This window comes from Ruditapes philippinarum, unplaced genomic scaffold (genome assembly GCF_026571515.1).
Source record: "Ruditapes philippinarum isolate M1 unplaced genomic scaffold, ASM2657151v2 ctg7929_1_1_1_1, whole genome shotgun sequence".
Taxonomy (NCBI): domain Eukaryota; kingdom Metazoa; phylum Mollusca; class Bivalvia; order Venerida; family Veneridae; genus Ruditapes; species Ruditapes philippinarum.
Genome location: NW_026861158.1, coordinates 3,300 through 25,528, shown reverse-complemented (window position 1 = coordinate 25,528; position 22,229 = coordinate 3,300). Strand labels below are relative to the sequence as shown.

The 22,229-nt window shown below is 35.0% G+C and overlaps 2 protein-coding genes across 2 annotated transcripts; one reads left to right on the top strand and one right to left on the bottom strand.

Annotated features, from left to right (window-relative positions):
* Positions 1-4,848: 4,848 nt before the first annotated feature.
* On the top strand, positions 4,849-5,961 carry LOC132714724 (uncharacterized). The gene has a single exon (XM_060697643.1). The coding sequence runs from the start codon at positions 4,849-4,851 to the stop codon at positions 5,959-5,961; it is 1,113 nt and encodes a 370-aa protein (XP_060553626.1).
* An 8,101-nt stretch (positions 5,962-14,062) lies between these two features.
* On the bottom strand, positions 14,063-20,811 carry LOC132714725 (ubiquinone biosynthesis O-methyltransferase-like). The gene is made up of 5 exons (XM_060697645.1): positions 20,587-20,811; positions 19,101-19,229; positions 15,890-16,025; positions 14,920-15,012; positions 14,063-14,595 (listed from the first exon to the last, which is right to left on the bottom strand). Exons 1-5 carry the CDS (start codon positions 20,698-20,700, stop codon positions 14,411-14,413), a joined length of 657 nt encoding a protein of 218 aa, XP_060553628.1. The 5' UTR covers positions 20,701-20,811; the 3' UTR covers positions 14,063-14,410.
* Positions 20,812-22,229: the final 1,418 nt, after the last annotated feature.

Sequence of the window (22,229 nt, the reverse complement as noted above, 5' to 3'; positions counted from 1 at the left end):
GTGTGATATTGTCAAACCGTACAATACAGACCTTATCAAAAAAGGCGGGGGGGGGGGGGGGGGGTTGTCAAATGTCCAGGGGGCAAATGTTTCATTTACCAGCCTGTATATATACAGGAAGGTGCTGCCGCTGCAGTAAGAATTAATTTTACTGAAAACAAGAACTATTCTTCTGGAATGTATTATAGTGAAATCTGGTGGATTTGGTCTGTAAATATATTTGTTATCATTTAAAGATCCTGTATGTTGTTATTAAGGATGTAACAACACTTAAGTGAAAGTTTATGTATGTATATAATTATTCTTCTAAAACAATTTCCAAACATCCAAGAAAATGTTAAATATGTACTGCATATGTTTATTCAGATTATAAATAACCATTAAAATGTATGCATTCATTTCTTACTGAAAAATTTGGCAAAGAATTTATAGAAAATACATGTCTAATTACCTCCCTTTATTAACATGACATGTAAATTCTGTAATATCTTTACAAATTATGCATTTTTGGAATTTACAATATTGATAAATCTTCATTTGAGCATTATACATATGATATAAAAACCCTTGAAAAAATTTGATCTTTATGTTGCACATGAATTCATCGTCAAATATTTTTTTATCCATTATTAGATCAAAACATTACAATATAAAAACTTTGCTGTTAACGGAACTTGACATAGGTAAAATATATATAACAAGAACTTTGCACTGATATTTTGGTTGGTTTCTTTAATAAAGGTCTTACAAGTATTAAAATCACAAGATGTAATTATATCTTAAAACTAATCAATATATTGTAACCTTAACTTTTTTCTAAAAAATCACAATATTAATCCTCTATCTGGACATGTATTATAAATGCTGGCTACACTGTTTAGTATTAGACGTTCAGATGTGCCAGTTAATAGAATTGAATGTTTTTGTTGATATTCACAAGTATTTACAGCATATGATTATTTTTACTGAACATTTACTTGAATGTTGAAGTCTTGTGAATATGGGAGGATACCAGTGTGCAGAAGTAGTTAAAATTTTAAAGCTAATCTGTTTATTGTTTTCTTAATATTCTGCTGTGGTATTTTGCCTATCTGTGTTTTGATATATAAGATAACTTTGAGATTTGCCAGTGTAAACTTTTGGATAACAATACTTGAGAGAATGAATGTTGACTTAACCAGTTAGACATCAGTTAAGAATGTGGTTTAAAGGAACTCCACTCGGGTCCAAAATCTTAAGAACATAAAATTTTAATTTTGTTTTTGGATCTGCTGGGGTACTTAAAACGAAAGGATATACAATAGATAATTAAGAAGAACTCAAATATAAATTCAGCATGTGCTATTCTCAGCCAATAAAAAAAAATTATTCTGGAAAAACAGAGGGAGCTAATTAGCTGAAATTTTGCTCTCAAGTTACTTGTGTAGACCTACATCAAATGGAACTGTTTTTACATCAATCTAAAAAAAAAAACTCAGTGGAGTCCCTTTAAACATGTTTTAAAAGTTTTCTTCTATAATTTCAAATAAAGTTAAATTTTAAAAGTGATAGTTTAAAATGCCCCAGCATTTAAAATCTTATCAAGTAATAATAGCCCAAAATGTTCTAAAGTATTTAAAACATTTGCTCTATGAGCACAGGATATACAAGTTAATTTTTAGTTCATTACAATACATGTATTTTGTTTATGTTAATTGAATGCTAATGCACCAAATGTTATTAATTTAATATCATTATGATATACAATTTATTTAAGGCTCTTGGACTATTGTAAACCAATGTGTAAAATTTCACTAGTTAAAGCCGCATTACTCTAGATGAGAAAAAATTGTAAGATAATTGATCTTTAGAAAAATGTACCATTATTGTGAGATAAGTAAAAAGATTCAAAATAATTTTAATGATTTCCAAGTTATTTGCGATAAATGACCGATTTTGTAGTATTTTTCACCATATTTAGATAGCTATTATTGCATATTTTGGTCTTTTTTTTTTTGGTAATATACATTGGTTGTAAGTGCCATTTGCAGTGTGTAATATAATTTTCTTTATTATCTTCACAATATTTTACTTTTTAATACATTTTAAAAAATTTTAATGAAAAGCAGAAATCTGGAGACATGCCACTTTAAATTTGATAATTGTAATAAAATTAGGTGTTATTTTCTTGATGAGGTACATGTATATCAGAACAAAGCATTTTAAGAAATGACATTGTTTCATGAGCATGTTTTTTATGCTGCATGGGTTTATGTAAAATTTGTTGTCAAGTAAAACATGAAGCATAAGTTTGTCCGGACTTATTTTTTAACTGGACAATGGGGATGTGTGTTGGATATATGTAAAAAAAAATGTTCACTTTATAGTACATTGTGTAAATTTGTGCAAAAAAATCAATTAAAATTTTGAATATAATCAATGTTGATTGTTTAAGTTATATATTTGTATTTTTTCCAACAAAAGCCTTACCTGCAGATGAAAAATAATAGAGCCACAATGAATAAACGTTGTTTATTGCAAAAATAATACTTCTGTTACATAGTATGACCTCAGACCATTAGAATTCATACACCAGCATTGTTCATATCTCTAGCAGGCCAAGTTACATATGCACACTTTAGCAATACTTTCATTATATTCTAATATACATAAATTTATAGCAATACTTTCATTACATTCAAATATAAAGTTGTTTATAGCAATACTTTCATTATATTCTTATATACATGTTTTTGGTAATAATTTCATTACATTCTAATATACATAAATTTAAAGCAATACTTTCATTACATTCTAATAAACATAAATTTATAGCAATACTTTCATTACATTCTAATATACATAAATTTATAACAATACTTTCATTACATTCTAATATACATAAATTTATAGCAATACTTTCATTACATTCTAATATACGGATGTTTCTAGCAATACTTTCATTACATTCATATATACCTATATTTAAAGCACTAGTTTTATTCTATACTAATATATATATATGTTTCTAGCAATACTTCAATTACATACTTATATACAGTTTTCTAGCAATACTTGATCGCAAACAGATGTAGAGCTTAGATTATATACTGACATGCAGCCAACTCTTTTCATAATCGGAAAACAGAAAGCATTCAATGAAAGGAACAATAAAAGAAAGGATGGATAACTTTATACGAAGATAGCATTATTTATGCTGATATCAGATCAATTAAAATATCTGATGAACATAACACATTTTCATTCAATTGGTGAAGATTAGAGTCGAATAGCAAGGGCTAATTTATGCATATGCAGAAACAGTGTATTTCTTAAAAAACAGGAACAATAAGTTGTATATCAAATAATCAGCGACTAATGCTTGTGCAATAAGGGTGTATTTCTTTAAAACATGAAAGATTAGTATGGTAGCATATCATCGTTTTACAGACACGATTGGATGTCTGATGATCCATGCATCTCTCCTCTATAAAATCTGTATTTTATATGCCTTACAGTCAATGATAAGTCAAGTCCATAAAGGTGAATGAATATCTCGTACTTGTACGAGGGTTGTCCAAAAAATTCGTGCACTGCAGTTATTGTCGTGTGAGTTATTGATAGAAAAACATTAATCATATATCACTTGAAGGGGAAATATATCTTTAATAAGAAAACAAAAGAAATTAACATGTAACCGGCATGCCCTGAAAACGTATCATCATACAGTTACCTTGGTAACGTAATACCGGCGCACAACAAAAAAATGGGTTAGTTCATTACTTTGATGCATCACGGTATTCTTTAAACACTACATATTAACGTTAAAATTCAGGGAAAAGTGTGTGTACATATTCCTAACGTCACTAGAAAATATGGAGTCATTTGCCCTATAGCAACAGTCGTAAACAAACATTTGTGTGTGGTCGTCAATACTGTAATTTCGTGAAAATGTCGGTCGCTAAATGTCTGGAAATACGTACGATCATTAAATTTGATGCAAATTTTGGTAAAACACCAACAAATACCTACACAGAACTTAAAAGGGCAAGCGGGACAAGTTCAGTGTCACGAAGGCTGGTTTTTTTAAATGGCACAAACGCTCTGTGGAAGAGAAAGAGGGTCTGTAGACGATGACAACCGGTCAGACAGACGTCCGTCCGTAATGCCGGCGCATGTGACGACGGATATCCAATATATTCCTGTACTGGTGGAATATGCTACATGTACGTTGCATAAAAAAAATAAAAAATACTAAATACGTATGAGTTAAATTTTTCAGTGTATGAGTTAAATTCCAGGTCGTTATTTAAAGTTTTACCAATAACTACAGAAACCCATGTCCAGGCTAGAGGGGTATTAAAGGCCTTGGAAGAGACAGTAACATGGGCAAGGATGTCTTTCAAGCCAAAGAAGTCTAGAGCTCTAATTATAAGGAAAGGGAAGAGAGCACACAATTCGAACTAAAGGTGCAAGGAGAAGTCATTCCATCAATAATTGACAATCCCATCAAGTGCTTAGGAACATGGTATGATGACTCTTTAAGTAACAAAAACAATATCAAGAGAATTGAACAACAGGTTTCAGAGGGAATGAGGAACATTGACAAGACAGGTTTACCAGGGAAATTAAAGGCATGTATATACCAACATGGACTCCATCCAAGGATATCATGGCCACTTATGCTGTACGAAATTACATTGACAACAGTTGAGAAGCTTGAAAGAACCATCAACAGACATCTTAGGAAATGGTTAGGTGTCCCTCCAAGTTTTACAAACTGTAGGACTGTACAGCAGAACCGCAAAGTTGCAGCTACCATTTACATCTCTAGTGGAAGAATTCAAAGTTAGTAAAAGCCGCCTTGTGATGACACTGAAAGAATCTAGAGATGATAAAGTAAGAACAGCAGGTGTCCAAGTAAGAACAGGACGAAAATGGTCAGCATCAAAAGCAGTTTCAGAGGCAGAGAGTAGACTGAGGCATAAAGATATCGTAGGAACAGTGGCAGTAGGACGACAGGGCCTTGGTACATCAAAAAGTTGCTACTGGAAGAACGCTAACACCCAAGAAAGACGAAGTCTTGTCCAAAGAGAGATAAAATCTAGAGAAGAAGAAAACAGACAAGCAAAGACAGTAGAATTAGGGAGCCAAGGCGCTTGGTCGAGATGGGAATTGGAACAACTATCCCTTACATGGTCAGATATATGGCGATATCCGCAATACCAACTGCAGTTCCTTCTGAGATCAGTGTATGATGTATTACCGACACCTTCAAATCTGCACAGGTGGAAACTTTCAGAAACACCAGACTGTCCCTTGTGCGGAAACAGAGGAACTCTACAACATGTTCTTTCAGGGTGCAATATCGCTCTTACACAGGGGAGATATACATGGCGACACAACCAAGTACTCCGAGAACTCGCTGAAGTGATAGAGAAACAGAGGAAAGATGCAAAACATATTAGAAACAAACCTATGAAGATCCAGTTTGTGAAGGAGGGTGAAGTAGGCCAGGAAAGTAAAAATATCATATCAGGAATCCTAAATCAGGCAAGGGATTATTGGCAGTTAGAAGTTGATCTAGGAAAGAAGATGCAATTTCCTGATATTGTACCAACTAACCTAAGACCAGACATGGTACTTTGGTCTACAAGCAGTAAAAAGGTAATAATCATAGAGTTAACAGTTCCCTGGGAGGAGAGATGTGGCAAAGCAAATGAAAGAAAGAGGGCAAAATATGACGGACTGTTGGCAGAGTGCAGAGATATAGGATGGCAGACATGGAACTTTCCTGTTGAGGTTGGCTGCAGAGACTTCCCTGCACAGTCAGTGTGGAGAATGTTTTCTGCAGTGGGAGTGACTGGCCAGAATAGAAGAGCAGCAATCAAGAAAATGGGCCAAGCAGCAGAGAAAGCATCTTGCTGGATATGGATGAAGAGAGACAGTAGTAGCTGGAAACCCACCACCAATGCGCAGTGATTGATCACCACTGTGGACCCCCCATCCTGAGAGTGTACCGAGCTAGGGGTCGAAACACATGATGACGGATGGCCTCGGCTGAGGACATTGATGGTGTTTGCAGTTATTCCACCAGTACTGTATGTAAGTAACTTGTAATCTGGACCTACCAGTGACTGCTGGGAAAGACCGGCTGACAACCAAGAATAGAATGGTGACGTCTGGAGAGACAGATGGCATTCGGGAAAGACTGAAACCAGGGTGTGAAGGGTTGGCATCCCAACACACGGTTCCTGTGAAGGAACACCATACCAAGCTACAGAACAGAATAAAGAGCAATACCCCCAGGGTCTTCCGAGAGGGGGGGAGGATGAGAGACCCATTGAGCAGGATAAAACGGTAACAACTCGGCTAATCCAACGGACTTTGACTGGAACAACGGCAGAAACCAAGTGTCATTGTGGGAAAGTTTGCAAGAACTTAAAAGGTCTGAAGATACACCAGGCAAGAACTAAGTGTGGATCTGGGAAGCAGCAAAGGGAACGCACAGTTAACACTGATGAGACGATGGAGGACCACAGCCAGGAAGCACACCACAGTACTGAGGACCTCTTACCTAATGAAGCTACTCAGATCAACATTGAGGAGGAGAAATGGAATCAAAATCAGCAGAGAGCATCGACTTCTTCAACAGAGAGCAGGAAAGAAAAGATACAATGGCCACCAACAGATGATAGGAGATGGGAGATCTTTGACGAAGACCTAGACAAGATCTTGGATAACACACTAACTGGAGACGTACAGAGAAAGATATCGGCATTGTCAACTATTGTATATGCAGTAGGACAAGATCGATTTGGAGTAAGTAAGACCAAAACCAGAGAAGGCACTCAGGGTAACATGAAGCATAACAGACGTCAACAAGAAATGCAAACACTCAGAACCGAAATCAATGATGTATCAAAGCAGTATAGAAGAGCAAATGACGAGGATAAAGAAGGATTGAATGAGTTAAGATTAATACTGAGGGAAAGAAGAAACAATCTACAAAGAGCAGAAAGAATCAGAAAAGCAAGGAGAGAAAGAGGGAAGAAGAGAGCAATGTTTGTTGCCAACCCCTAAAAGTTTACCATATCAACACTGGACGGAACAAAGGTGGGATCAGTAAAAAACACAAAAGAGGAAGTGGAAAAACATCTATCAGAGACACACAGCGACGAAATGCAGTGGGAACATCTAGGTAACTGTGATAGGATAGAAAAAGTACCAGAACCAGAAATACCAATGAACACTAAGGAACCATCATGGAAAGAAGTGTCAGATGTAGTGAAGAAAGCCAGGTCTGCATCATCACCAAGACCAAACGGCATCCCGTACAAGGTATATAAGAAGTGCCCAAAAAATTTGAAACACCTGTGGAGGCTACTGAAAGTAGTTTGGAGGAAAGGGAAGATCCCATCATGTTGGCAGAAAGCAGAGAGGTGTTTTATTCCAAAAGAAGAAAAATCTGAGGACATCACACAATTTCGGACAATTTCCCTCCTCAATGTATAAGGAAAGATCTTTTTTTCTATTATGGCTAGAAGGATGACATCATATATGACAGATAACAACTATGTAGACACTTCAGTACAGAAGGGCGGAATACCAGGATTCTCAGGATGTATTTAACATACGTGCATCATTTCACAACTTATTCAGGAGGCCAAAGTGAACAAGAAAGATCTTACAGTAGTATGGCTAGATTTGGCCAATGCTTATGGCACTGTTCCTCACATGCTGATACAGGAGTCATTAGATCATTACCATATTCCCGACCACTTTAAGAAAGTGATAAGAAGTTATCTCAGTGGGATTCAGCTGCGATTTACAACAAGCACATTTACAACATCATGGCAGAAACTACAAAAAGGAATAGTTACAGGATGTACCATCTCAGTTATCTTGTTTGTCATGGGAATGAATATGATTATTAAATCTGGAGAGAGAGAAACTAGAAGCCCAAAAACATCAACTGACATCAGGCAACCACCAAACAGAGGGTTCATGGACGATTTAACCATCACTACAGTAACCCATGTCCAGGTTAGATGGGTATTAAAGGCCTTGGAAGAGACAGTAACATGGGCAAGGATGTCTTTCAAGCCAAAGAAACTGAAACTGAAACTGTTCTATTTAATTAAATGCCTATTTCTATATACATATTCAATGGCGTTGTACAAAAGGATAATAAAAGTATGTACATATAGATAAAAGAACAACATGGCAAATGAACTACAAAAAATATGTTAAAGATATCAGCCGTGTAAAATATAAAGTATTAAAAACTTTAAAAAAAGAAAGAATAGTTATAAAAAGTAACAATAAAAAATAATTTAAAAGAAAATAAAAATGAATGGTTATTTCAGTAAAATTTCAAACACATTTCCACATCTCTATCAGTTTACAGCCCAATCACAATCTTAAAACAATGCTTAAAAATCTCTAAAATAGTAGGTTTTGACATTTTTCTTGAACATGTCCAAAGTCGAAGACTGTCTTATATACAGAGGCAATTTATTCCAGAGTTGGACCAACGGTACTAAAACTTCTGTCGTTAAATGTTTTCCTTTTGTTAAAGGGGACAGCAAAACAATAATCCATATTATCAACAGATCTGAGATTTGGTCTTTTTATGACAGGCTTGTGTAACAGTTCTGTTAGATAAACTGGAGCATTGCCAATAAAACAGTTATACATTGTACATAGTATTTTAAAATTGATCCTAGCTTTAATTGGTAACCAATGCAGTTCCAACAAAGAGTCTTTGGAACTATCATATTTTCCGCGTTGCAAAACAAGTTTAGCGCACATATTCTGGATACGCTGTAATTTCTGTAACTCACTTTCTGAAATGCCAAACAATATAGCGTTGCAATAATCCAAATGTGAGATTACAAGCGACAATACTAGGATTTTTGTGGCGTCCTGAGTCAGATATTTGCGAATGCTCTTTATTCTCAAATAATTTAACATAGCAGTTCTACACTTGGTCTTAACATGTGTTGAGAATCTTAGGCCCTCGTCTAAGTAGGCACCTAAGTATCTTATGACACTGACATTTTGAATTTTATCACCGGCGATATCAATTTCTTTAATTGAACATTTTTACCAAGTTGGGTTTTACTACCAAACATTATGAATTCTGTCTTAGTGGTGTTCATTTTGAGTTTATTGGCATTCATCCAGTCATTGATGATTACAGCACTGTCTTCAAGTTGCTTTATAGCGTTAAGTTCATTGGTCACTGAAGTTGGTCGAAAGCGTTGACTAGCAATGTGGTCATCAGCAAAGCCGTACACAGATATGGATGGTGGTATCACATCAAATAGGGTTCCTGCATATGTGAAACAGAGCCACGGACCAAGACAGCTCCCCTGGGGTACACTGCATTCCAGCAATCGTGGAGTCGATTCAGTAGAATTAACACTGACGCGACAACTACGAGGTCGCAGGTACGAGTCCACCCAAGCTAACACGGTACCATTGACACCGTACTGACTGTGTAACACGTCGAGTAGAATGTTGTGGTCAACGGTGTCGAAAGCTGCACTTACATCTATTGCAATTAGAGCTGTGACCTCTTGCTTCTCCATACCGTCTAGAAGATCATTGACAAGTCTGAGTAAAGCAGTCTCACATGAATGATGACGCCTGTATGCTGATTGATTTTTGGGTAACAAATTATTTGTATCGACATAGTTATTTATTCTGAAGAGCGCAGCCTTTTCTTTCAATTTTGAAAGAAACGATAAGTTACTGACAGGCCTGTAGTTTGACAATTGTAATTCTAAACCAGACTTCTTAAGAAGGGGTCTAACGATCGCCTGTTTCCAGTGTGTTGGAAATACGCCTTTAGACAGAGATAGATTGACCAGTTTGGTAATGGTTGGCAGAAGCTCATCTAGATGTGTCTTTAATATATGTGTGGGTATTAAGTCCAGCTCACACGATTTGGTATTTAGTTCACAAATAAGGCTCTTCACCTGTGATTCTGTAAGATCCTCGAAATTTTCTAAAGGTTGAATTTGTTTGACATTTGGAATGAAGCTTGGAAAATCCTGAAGTGATTTACGAATTTTAGCTATTTTGTTCATAAAAAAGTTTGCAAACTTCCGAGCTAGCTCACCGTCATTTGTAGACTGTGGCATAGGATTTTCAGCTTTAGTACCAGTTAATTCCGAAATTAAACCATAGAGTTTTTTTGAATCACCTTTGGTATTTAGAATTCTCTCACTTGTTACTAGTTTTTTCTCAAAATCAATTTCTTTACAGTATCTATTCCGTGCTTCTTTAAATTTCTTGAACTGTTCTGGCTCTTTGTACTTTCTCCAAATTCTCTCTTTTTTTCCGGACAATACGCTTAGATTCCAATATTGACTCATTGAACCAAGGTTTTTGAGTTCTGCATATCCTAATTTGTTCCTTTGTTGGAGCATGTTTGTCGATAACAAATTGGATTTCTGATTCAAACAAGTGTACAAAAGTATTGACATCTTCACTATCAACTGAAATCTTCGTTAAATCATCATAGAATTCAGAATGGGATATGCTTTTCCAGTTTCTAAATTGTACAGTTTTACTGGTAATGTTTTTTCTTTCTTCACATTAATGACTACGTGGACAGCACAGTGATCGGAGAGAAAAGGTCCTTGTTCACATTTAAGTACACATACACCATTAATCGATTCAGTAATAACCAAGTCTAAACAGTTTCCAGCAGTGTGTGTACTAAAGTTGACATGTTGCTCTAAACCCATAGCATGAAGGCAATTTTGAAAGTTTGTAGATGCACCACTACCATTGTCAAGTTGAAGGTTGAAGTCTCCCATAATCAACAAGTTAGAGTATGTAGGTAAGATATCTTCTATGAAATTTGAAAAGTCAGTTACAAATTGCTCACATGTGGCTAGGGATGGGGGTCTGTATAAACCAACTACGTGTACTGTTATACTTTTGAAAATGAGTTTCCATATGCCAAACTCAAAACTTTGTTTGTTCCCATGTTCCATCTTTCTCATTTTAATTTCGGTTTTACAAGTCAAAGCAACACCGCCACCAATTTTGTTCTTGCGGTTTGCAACACTGATTTTGTGACCGTGTTGATTGAGTTCAGATGTTTCATACTGATGTTGTTTTTCGTCAGAATACCATGTTTCAGTCAACAAAGCAAAGTCAATTCTTTGTTCCCTCAAATACTGGCCAGCAAAATTATCCTTGTTAACAACAGATCTACAGTTAAATGTAAAACATGACACTTTTTCACCAATTTGAACACGCGTGTTTTGTATTAAGGGATATTTCAAATTGTGTAGGTTTGCACAAGAAGGCTTAGTCAGGATTTTAGCTTTACCACCACGTTTGCTCATTTTGTGTGTTTTGGGTTGAGAGATGTTCAGCTTATGTATAACACCGTGTACACAATGGTCTAATTTATGAAGTTGCCAATTACTCGGAACCGTTAATCCTATTTTCAATAGCTGGTCACGACAATACCTGTACTTTTGATTTATGGTTGGCTGGTTATTGATTTCAATCATGTCGGAAATATGTATATTTTTCAAATATCTGTAACTTTCACCCATCATAAACAATTTAAAAAGTGTTATTGTGTCTAGTTAAATACACATAAAAATCAACAAATCATTCATTTACAATTTGTCACAAAATTTTACTTTTCAGCACCTTCAATCCGCAAAAAAATAATAAAAATCAAGGAGCACAGAAAAATAAGTCTGCCTTATACGGCGACAATATACGAATTCTAAAAGAAGTCTTGAGCTCTAATTATAAGGAAAGGGAAGAGAGCACACCAAGTCGAACTGAAGGTGCAAGGAGAAGTCATTCCATCAATAATTGACAACCCCATCAAGTGCTTAGGAAAATGGTATGATGACTCTTAAAGTGACAAAAACAATATCAAGAGAATTGAACAACAGGTTTCAGAGGGAATGAGGAACATCGACAAGACAGGTTTACCAGGGAAATTAAAGGCATGGATATACCAACATGGACTCCTTCCAAGGATATCATGGTCACTTATGCTGTACGAAATTACATTGACAACAGTTGAGAAGCTTGAAAGAACCATCAACAGACATCTTAGGAAATAGTTAGGTGTCCCTCCAAGTTTTACAACTGTAGGACTGTACAGCAGAACCGCAAAGTTGCAGCTACCATTTACATCTCTAGTGGAAGCATTCAAAGTTAGTAAAAGCCGCCTTGTGATGACACTGAAAGAATCTAGAGATGATAAAGTAAGAACAGCAGGTGTCCAAGTAAGAACAGGACGAAAATGGTCAGCATCAAAAGCAGTTTCAGAGGCAGAGAGTAGATTGAGGCATAAAGATATCGTAAGAATAGTGGCAGTAGGAAGACAGGGCCTTGGTACATCAAAAGTTGCTACTGGAAGAACGCTTACACCCAAGAAAGACGAAGTCTTGTCCAAAGAGAGATAAAATCTAGAGAAGAAGAAAACAGACAAGCAAAGACAGTAGAATTAGGGAGCCAATGCGCTTGGTCGAGATGAGAATTGGAACAACGATCCCTTACATGGTCAGATATATGGCGATATCCGCAATACCAACTGCAGTTCCTTCTGAGATCAGTGTATGATGTGTTACCGACACCTTCAAATCTGCACAGGTGGAAACTTTCAGAAACACCAGATTGTCCCTTGTGCGGAAACAGAGGAACTCTACAACATGTTCTTTCAGGGTGCAATATCGCTCTTACACAGGGGAGATATACATGGCGACACAACCAAGTACTCCGAGAACTCGCTGAAGTGATAGAGAAACAGAGGAAAGATGCAAAACAAATTAGAAACAAACCTATGAAGATCCAGTTTGTGAAGGAGGGTGAAGTAGGCCAGGAAAGTAAAAAGATCATATCAGGAATCCTAAATCAGGCAAGGGATTGGCAGTTAGAAGTTGATCTAGGAAAGAAGATGCAATTTCCTGATATTGTACCAACTAACCTAAGACCAGACATGGTACTTTGGTCTACAAGCAGTAAAAAAAAAGTAATAATCATAGAGTTAACAGTTCCCTGGGAGGAGAGATGTGGCAAAGCAAATGAAAGAAAGAGGGCAAAATATGACGGACTGTTGGCAGAGTGCAGAGATATAGGATGGCAGACATGGAACTTTCCTGTTGAGGTTGGCTACACAGGCTTCCCTGCACAGTCAGTGTGGAGAATGTTTTCTGCAGTGGGAGTGACTGGTCAGAATAGAAGAGCAGCAATCAAGAAACTGGGCCAAGCAGCAGAGAAAGCATCTTGCTGGATATGGGTGAAGAGAGACAGTAGTAGCTGGAAACCCACCACCAATGCGCAGTGATTGATCACCACTGTGGAACACCCATCCTGAGAGTGTACCGAGCTAGGGGTCGAAAAATATGATGACGGATGGCCTCGGCTGAGGACATTGATGGTGTTTGCAGTTATTCCACCAGTACTGTATGTAAGTAAGAAAAAAATAACGCCAAAAGGTCAGTTATGTTTGCAGAATATATGAGTTTAATTCCAGGTCGTTATTTAAAGTATTACTAATAACACCAAAAGGTCAGTAATGTTTGCAGAATATATGAGTTAAATTCCAGGTCGTTATTTAAAGTATAAAAAATTAAACTTAACCATCTACTCTTTTAAAGTGCGTTATAATATTTTTTTAAGCACGTTTCTTTTACAAAGATTGATATCTGGTCGCTCGGTACAGGTGGTTGTACCTGTTTCACAGAAAGGGTCAGTGCTTGGCCATTCATTTAATCCACATTTAGCTAGAACCGAAAGTGATTCTTGGAGTCGAGTTGCGTAGACGTTCATGATATATGTGTAGAAGGGTGATAACTTATGAAAAGTGCATAATGCATATATAACGTTTTGTTACAAGAGTTGTCTCCACTGATCTTGACAAACTTTCAGGAACAAAAGTTTCAAATTAAAAAATATTTTGTAGTTTATCATACGAAGACGGAGGTAAGCCACTTTGAATTCACCAGAGCACAGTTACAGTCATATCCTACTCTGAAGTCCAAAGACAGACCAACAGCCAGAATAAATTAGTGAACTGCGACATATTTACTTTACCATACTTATATAATTACAGTATTATTATAGTCAAGAAAAAACTTGTTTGATGGCGATATTCATATATGATTATGGCAAATCGAAAATAAAAATAGAGGACAACTATATTGCAGTACTTAATACGGCGGTAACCCGTTTTCTAAATTTTGTTTACAAAAGTAACGGTTGTTAAAGCATAACATATATAAGGACATATAAAATGACATTTATAAAAATACAATAAATGACTGATTCTTCCAACGTATTCAATATAATTATAAGTTTTTATCGTTTATTCATATATATCATATATCATGCATATGCAAAAACTAGTCACTGACAATTCACAAAAGTAGTACCATTTTTATTTCGCTCGTATTTTAAAGAGAATCCCGTCTCTATCAACAAAATATTTATCCACTTCCCGCCTATCAACTAATTCCGCCATGTTTTTATTTTCCGCTGTTGATATTAACGCGTCCATGTCCTCTATATCCTTGCCCACGCGTTCTTCATACTCCTTTCTCATCGCTATCACTATAAGTCCGCCTGCAAAAATAGTTCCATGTTTAGCACATGTATAAATATCACTTAGAATTTTAGTAAAGTAAATAATATATTCCATCTTAAATTTCATACTGTGGACAGAGTATCACTTTCACAAAAACGCTTCAATTTAAGGTTATTTTTTTATTTCAAATACAGCTTATAATACAAAAAACCTCATCGGAGAGTAGCGGTGGCTTTGGCAGTTTGATAACCAAACATTTTGTAAACTTTCTAATAGAGAAGCGAAATGGTAAGTGTTCCTCCGTAGTGTACACATGCTTACCTAAATCAAAAGATCTTATAATATTATAATGCAATAATCACCTGGTTTTACGATTCGGATCATTTCCATTATTCCAGAGCAAGGTATATGACTCCCTCCAATTCCACCCGCTACACCCAAACAATCATATACATCTATATTTAAAATGATGATGATAATAATTATTATGATAAACACAAAAAAGAACAACAACTTCTTACAGACAAATTAATATTATGGTACGTTATTTATTTTCAATCAAAAATTACAAGTATTCAGTTATTTGAATAATAACTATAGTGGCTGATTTGGAACGCTTTTTGTGCGTCGACACGCACTGCTTGGCCTGCTTTGCTAGCGACAAGACGACAGTGCGAGAACGCGCCGTTTGGCGCGTTTTGCTGGCGACAAGACAAAAAGGCGATCACGATATAAGTTGTGCTGTCGCTATCGACAAAGTAACACGCAAAGTGTTCCAAATCAACCACCATATTTATAATAACAACACCTTTTAACACTTGTCTGACCCGCTTACTAACCTGAAAATACATGTAATGTAAATAAGACTTGCAAAAACTGTGTGTTAACCAACAGTAATACTAGTAAACAATCAAATACAAGACTTAGAATCAAATGATAACACATGTGGATTGAATGTTTGTTTGTTTGTTTGTATTGTTGCATTCTAAAGCATACGGACACTATAATGGTCACGTGGAGAAGGAAGACATCAGGTGCCCCTCTATATATTATATGAGACACAAGTGGGCAGCTGAGTAGGCCATTGGCGTTTCGCCAGTTTGCTGGAAAGCTTTTTATTTGGAAGGATTCAAAGTCCCTGACGGGTTTCGAAGCCATAGCGGTAAGGGGAAAGTCATTTTAAGCCAAACAACCTTATTTTCTCGTCACGGACACCAATTAAGCATATATGGAAAGAAGCAAAATAAGTTCCTATAATATAAACACGTATCACGTAACAAATAATTTAGACTTCAAACGGCCTGTATAAAAAACTACAAATGAACATCGTACCATCTTGAATAGGTAATGTATTATAACCACAATATTCCTCATAAAGGTTGTTGTAATGTCCAGTTTTCATGCACACATTTAACATTCCTGATGAAGAATCCAGGCCGTCTATGTTCGTAAACCCGTACGCTGCCAGCTGTGAAGAAAATAAGTCAGGTTCTTTATATTGGCGGAAATTGTTGAGTTTGGCAGAACATAATTGATTTATTACAAAACTATGGTGGCTGATTTGGAACACTTTCTTGGGTCGTGTTGTCGCTAGCAACAGTACAACAAAGCGCCAAACGGCGTGTTGTCGGACTTTTGTCTTGCCGTCCTGTCGCTAACGATGCTCGTCAATTAAACAGCGCGTTGTCCTGCGGCGTGTTGCCGCGATGTCACATTATTACTCGGCTCAAATCGTAGTATTTGCTATTTGTATATATATAAGCCAAGCGACAGGGCGACAACACGCTGCACGACAACGCGCAGTTTGGCATGCTTCGCTTGCGGGCAAGTTTTGCTAGCGACACGACAAATAGGCGATAATAATGTAGGCTGTGTTGTCGCTATCAACAACGCAACACGCAAAGTGTACCAAATCAGCCACCATACATAACAGAAAGACAATATGTCTACTATTGAAATTTGCCTTGCAATTGTACTATACATATGTAATAGCAAACTGTTTTCAGAAGATAAATTACAAAAATATGGTAGCCACTGTTTGAAATTAATGTTAGGATTTGAAAATTGGAAGGTTGAAACTACCCCATGCAATGTCGGTTATTTTTGGCAAGTTTTAGCTCGTGAGGTAAGGATACGGGCATATAAGGTTTCTGTGTGATGTATACTAGTGCCATCAAGAGCAAAAAAAGGATCAACAAAATTGAATGTATCTTCAACGTATCATTGGTAACTAAACTTAAAGACTTTCTTGAATAGAAGAATGAAGAAAATACCATCTACATGCCAGTTATTCATTTTAAGTTCGAATTTGAATTATTTTATACATGTAAGCAGAAAGCTTCCTTTAATTTATGGTCTACACTTAAAGATGTTATCTGTTAATGTACTTGTATAAATTTCTGTTTATGAAATTTAATGACTATGTTTCGTTTCAACTGGTTTCATTTATTGGTAATCAGCAATATATACTGTTACGCTAGAAGTAGTTTTCGTTATTTGATTTGTATATTAATTTCAAATAAAATTGAAGGTCTGCCAATAATGTCTTTTTTCCAAAACCACAAATTTCATAACCATATAAAAGTGCAGGTTTAACCATTTCATTAAAATTAAGTACATATGTCTTGACTCTAATGATTGTAAAAGAAAACATGGCTTTTGTAATTTAAAGTGTATAAAGTTATATATCTGCTGCAAAAATTATTGTTTGACTTTTTCCAAAATGCTTGTATGAAATAAACATGGTAGATAATAGCTTTAAAGGCGAATGAGGCATGCACAAAATCATTTCGAAACGGATAAAACCCTACTTAAAATATCAAATAATATTTTGTTCCGGTTACGTACAATATTCATGTGTGTTTAATAACAGAGACACAATTTTGAAGTTAAATAGGTATTAACCACGGAAGCTGTATGCCTGAATTGTTACTTTTTCACATCGAAAGGAAAATCATAAGTACAGTGTATCGTATTTTTTTTATTATGGACATCTGGAACATACGATAGTACATCCCAGTGGACATATAAATGAAATATTGAGAAATATAGATGAAAATAAAAGCGTATCATCAGTTTCCATATTTTCACCTTAAAAATTTATTTTTCACAGCAGTGCAACATATGTTTCATATTTTCACTGGCAACTTGACGGACTACTTTCTTCTTAATTCAGCCAATACACAAAATTATTTATTTTTTTTAAGAATTGTACGGTCATAAAAGAGAAAAAGAATATAAAAAACAGAAAATTCAAGTTTTTTTCTATACATATAGAATTCATTTTCTTCTTGTGGTTTAAAAATTATACTTCACTTGGTTTTTTTTAAAGTATTTTTCTTTCGGTTGCCATGGCAAACAAACTTTAGCATGTTAGTGATTTTTTGTGTGGAATTTGAAGGATAATCACTCAAGGATAATTTCTAGAAAGTATTAATATTGATATTATTGACCCAGTTTTGGAAGGATATCTAGATCAAAGAAGTGTTAATGGACGGACGTTCTTTCCAGAGCTACATTATGGGGTTTTCTTTTGTTCTTTTTAACACCACAATGCAGAAAATAACCCCACAAGAGAAACGGAATGAATGACATCTATTATTATGAGAACAATAGACCAAACCCCATAATGTAGCTCTGGTTTGTACGGACTGACGGGCGGATATTGGACAATTGACGTTAAGTGTTGACAGCACGCTCTGCTCTGGTGAGATAATAACATAATATCAACCTTTGGATAGATTTTATATTTATAAGTTCCCCCATGAAGTTGCAAAGGAAATAAAACGCCGAAATGCAGTGATCATTACGCTTAGAATAATTCGCATTCACTGAATGATTCAAAATTCATTGCAATTTACACGAATGAAATACCTTTAATAACTTAATCCTTTAGAATTTATTTTCTTTCATTACTGTGTTACCAACATGCATTTATTATATAGCCATGTAACATTCCACATGAAATATATAGATATAACATTATTAACATCTGCATGTAATATAATTCATCTAAATACAGATAACATAACTTATTGCAGCAGTCCCGACATGACCTTCAATAGTAAATATTACTTACCGCAGCAGTCCCGACATGAACTACAATAGTTAACATTACTTACCGCAGCAGTCCCGACATGACCTACAAAAGTAAACATTACTTACCGCAGCAGTCCCGACATGACCTTCAATAGTTAATATTACTAATCGCACCAGTCCCGACTTGACCTACAATAGTTAACATCACTTACCGCAGCAGTCCCGACATGACCTACAATAGTTAACATTACTAACCGCAACAGTCCCGACATGACCTACAATAGTTAACATTACTAACCGCAGCAGTCCCGACATGGCCTACAATAGTTAACATTACTAACCGCAGCAGTCCCGACATGACCTGCAATAGTTAACATTATTTACGGCAGTCCAGCAACATTTACGATAGTTAACATTGCATACCGGAGTCCCGACATGACCTACAATAGTTAAGATTTCTTATTGCAGTCCCGACATGACCTACATTAGTTAATATATTATTTACCGCAGTCCCGACACGACCAGTTCCACATGCAATGTCCATTATTTGTAGCTGATCTCTATTTTCAGGGAAGCAGGCCGCCATTTCGTCAGCAACTATTGTAGAGGCACGGAACTTGCCCTCGTTCATCTCCTAGAAATATAGATAAATAATATTTTGTTTAAACTTTTTATGTTCTAATGTTTCCACGCTTCAAATAATTCTTAAATTTTATTTAGTTTTGCAAAAATGCCTATCAAATCTAAAACTAGACCTTAATGAACTTTTATTATACATCAAACAAACATGGAATTTGAATAGTGTAGAGCTTAATTCTAAATTTGAAAGACCCAGCTGTTTAAAAGAAATTAATTTCTTTGTTGACTGAATATATTTTCAAAGTAATTAGATTTATCCAAAAAAAAAAAAAAAAAAAAAAAAAATACAATTAACCCTGTTTTATAACTCTTGCCTATTATTTGTATGTATTACAGTAGCAAATTTACAGAACATCAGCATTTAAAACGTCATGCTGTATAATGTGTTAAAAATGATTACGTCGGAAATAAATGACGTAAAGTTAAAAGTTCGTATCATTTCATTTATCAAATACAAAACAAAACTATAAACAATATACCCCAAATTAAAATGATAAAAATAAATATATAGAGGATATTTGTTTGTTTCAGTGTAAGATCGAAAAATATTTCACCGAGTGAACACCAGATGCAATATTTTCCACGAGTGGCGTAGCCACGAGTGAAAATATAAAAGCTGGGGTTCTCGAGTGAAATATTATTTGATCTTACATCTAAAACAAACAAATTTTCTGTTTATTTCATGATTTTTTAACGATTTTTACACCATTTTACTGATTTTTGCCGCGTTACGTCATGCTCTTATCTTCATGACGTCATCAAATAATGACGTCACAATGTTGAAGCAAAATATAATTCCATGATTATTTTTAGTCTGGATTACCTGCCCTTTGTCTTTATTTGTTTACAATAGAAGCTGGGAACCAGACTAGATTATTTTTAGATTTTAGATGTTTTTCAGCACAACGTTCGTAAATATTTACGAACTACAGTTATCACGTACATTTTTTATCATGATTGACTACATTTCCGCTGAAAAAAAAAACATTCATTAATGATAAATATTTTATTTTTACGCCAAACATAGTTCGGCTACTGTGAAATTATATTTTGTAATCATTACTGTGAAATTATCAGAATATAATTAACCGTTATAATTCAGTAATCTACTGCAAAACATGTAATAATAAATAATAATTAATAAATAAAAAAATAGATAAATATAAATTAATAAAATTAAATAGATGAAATAAATAAACTAATTGATATTAATGAATAAATAAAAATAAATAAATAAATAAATAAATAAATAAATAAATAAATGAAATAATTAATTAATTAATTAATTAATTAATTAATTAATTAATTAATTAATTAATTAATTAACAAACAAACAATTTTCTAGGAAATACCTTTTCATATCCCATATTTTCAGCCCAGTTTGAATAGTATTCCGCTAGTTGTGTCGGTGACATGCTAGCCATAGTCATCTTAATTTTGTCTGAAAAACTTTCCATTATCCACATAAGACTAGTGCGCTCAGTTTTGCTACTATTTTATCTACTATAAAATATCTTTATATTGTCTGATATTTTCTAAGTTAAAAAAACCCAAATGAAAACAATTTAAACACACAAGTAAAGTCATATATTACGTAAACATTTTTGCTTTTCAATATAAAGGGAATATAAGGTTTGGTGGTTTTATACAATGCACAAGAGAGTCAATTTGGCCTGAAATCACCCACCTGAGATCCATTTTTACAGAAAGCAATATATATTTCAATGCAGAAATATGATACTATAGAATAAGATTTATAGTTTTCAGCTGTCAGCTTTTGATATTATTAAATTGTAGTAGAATTGCAAATTTATGGAGTCGTTCAAAATTAAAAGCACCCTAAAAATTTGGCAAAAAGTTCGCTAACACATACATGTACTTTTCAAAAGAAAATAATAGCAAAGTTAAGGTATGCTGCCTAGCTAGCTAGACTGTCGACAGGCATTTGATAGAGTGTGGGATGATAGATTGTTATATAAATTAAATGAGTGGCATATTGACCCCATAGCACTGAGATGCTTTAATAATCTTTACTCTAACATATACAATGTAGTGGCTTATTTGGAACACTTTTGTGCTTAGTGTTGTCGCTACCGACGGCACTGTCGTCTTGTCGTCGTGTCGCTAACGATGCACACCAAACGGCGCGTTGTCGTGCGGCATGTTGTCGCGATGTCACATTGTCGCTCGGCTCAAATCAAAGGAAACAAATCATACATGTTAGACTGGTTTGATGTCAAGCAGGGAACCAGACAGAGAGGAAAAAGTTCGCCGTTGCTGTATCTTCTTTACATCAACGGCCATATCTTTTAACTTGAACAGTCAAACGTGTATAACATGAACATGCATGAGTAGCCCTACAGGTGCAGACGACTTGGCCCTACTATCTCTTTCAAAACATGGTTTATATCAAATGATCAGTATTTACTATCGCTACTTAACATTATGGCGTTTTAAGTGTAATCCTTCCAAACGTTCTGTGGTTATCTACCATAAGCCAAAGATTGAATATGAGAAAGCAATTTGTCACAGGAAGTGGACAAAAGGTGCAAAAAACAATATGCGAGGGTATCGAATATGTGCATCTTGAAATTACTTTAAACAAGAACTCATTGATCAACGATAATTTCAACGGGAAATTAATCAGCGGTATGAAAACCTGTGTAAAATAATATCATCGGAACACATCTCAAATATTTTCAACATTGATGATAAGTGTAAATTTTGGATTTAAAGTAAAAACCTCCCGGTATAGCAAGATTAATTATATTGCTTCTCTGCTTTGACAATTTCTGCTAAGTTGTTTTCATTCAGTAAGACTGAGACATGCAAAAGTGAAAGTTTGTTGCTTAATATTCGACGCTACATTAGTTGTTTTTTTAACGAACCAATCCGTTTTGTATGTGGATGGCACGTACTTATATTATATCGTGGTTTAGCTGCATTTAACGGGTATTAGATTTACTGGACGGTGTGTATTCTAATGTTAAAGATT

Coding starts and splice junctions, on each gene's coding strand:
- LOC132714725 (XM_060697645.1), bottom strand. CDS start 20,700: ATGTGGATAATGGAAAGTTTTTCAGACAAAATTAAGATGACTATGGCT. Junction 19,230..20,586: donor AAAATATGGGATATGAAAAG/GTATTTCCTAGA, acceptor CTATATTTCTAG/GAGATGAACGAGGGCAAGTT. Junction 16,026..19,100: donor CTGGTCGTGTCGGGACTGCG/GTAAATAATATA, acceptor TTTTCTTCACAG/CTGGCAGCGTACGGGTTTAC.
- LOC132714724 (XM_060697643.1), top strand. CDS start 4,849: ATGACACTGAAAGAATCTAGAGATGATAAAGTAAGAACAGCAGGTGTC.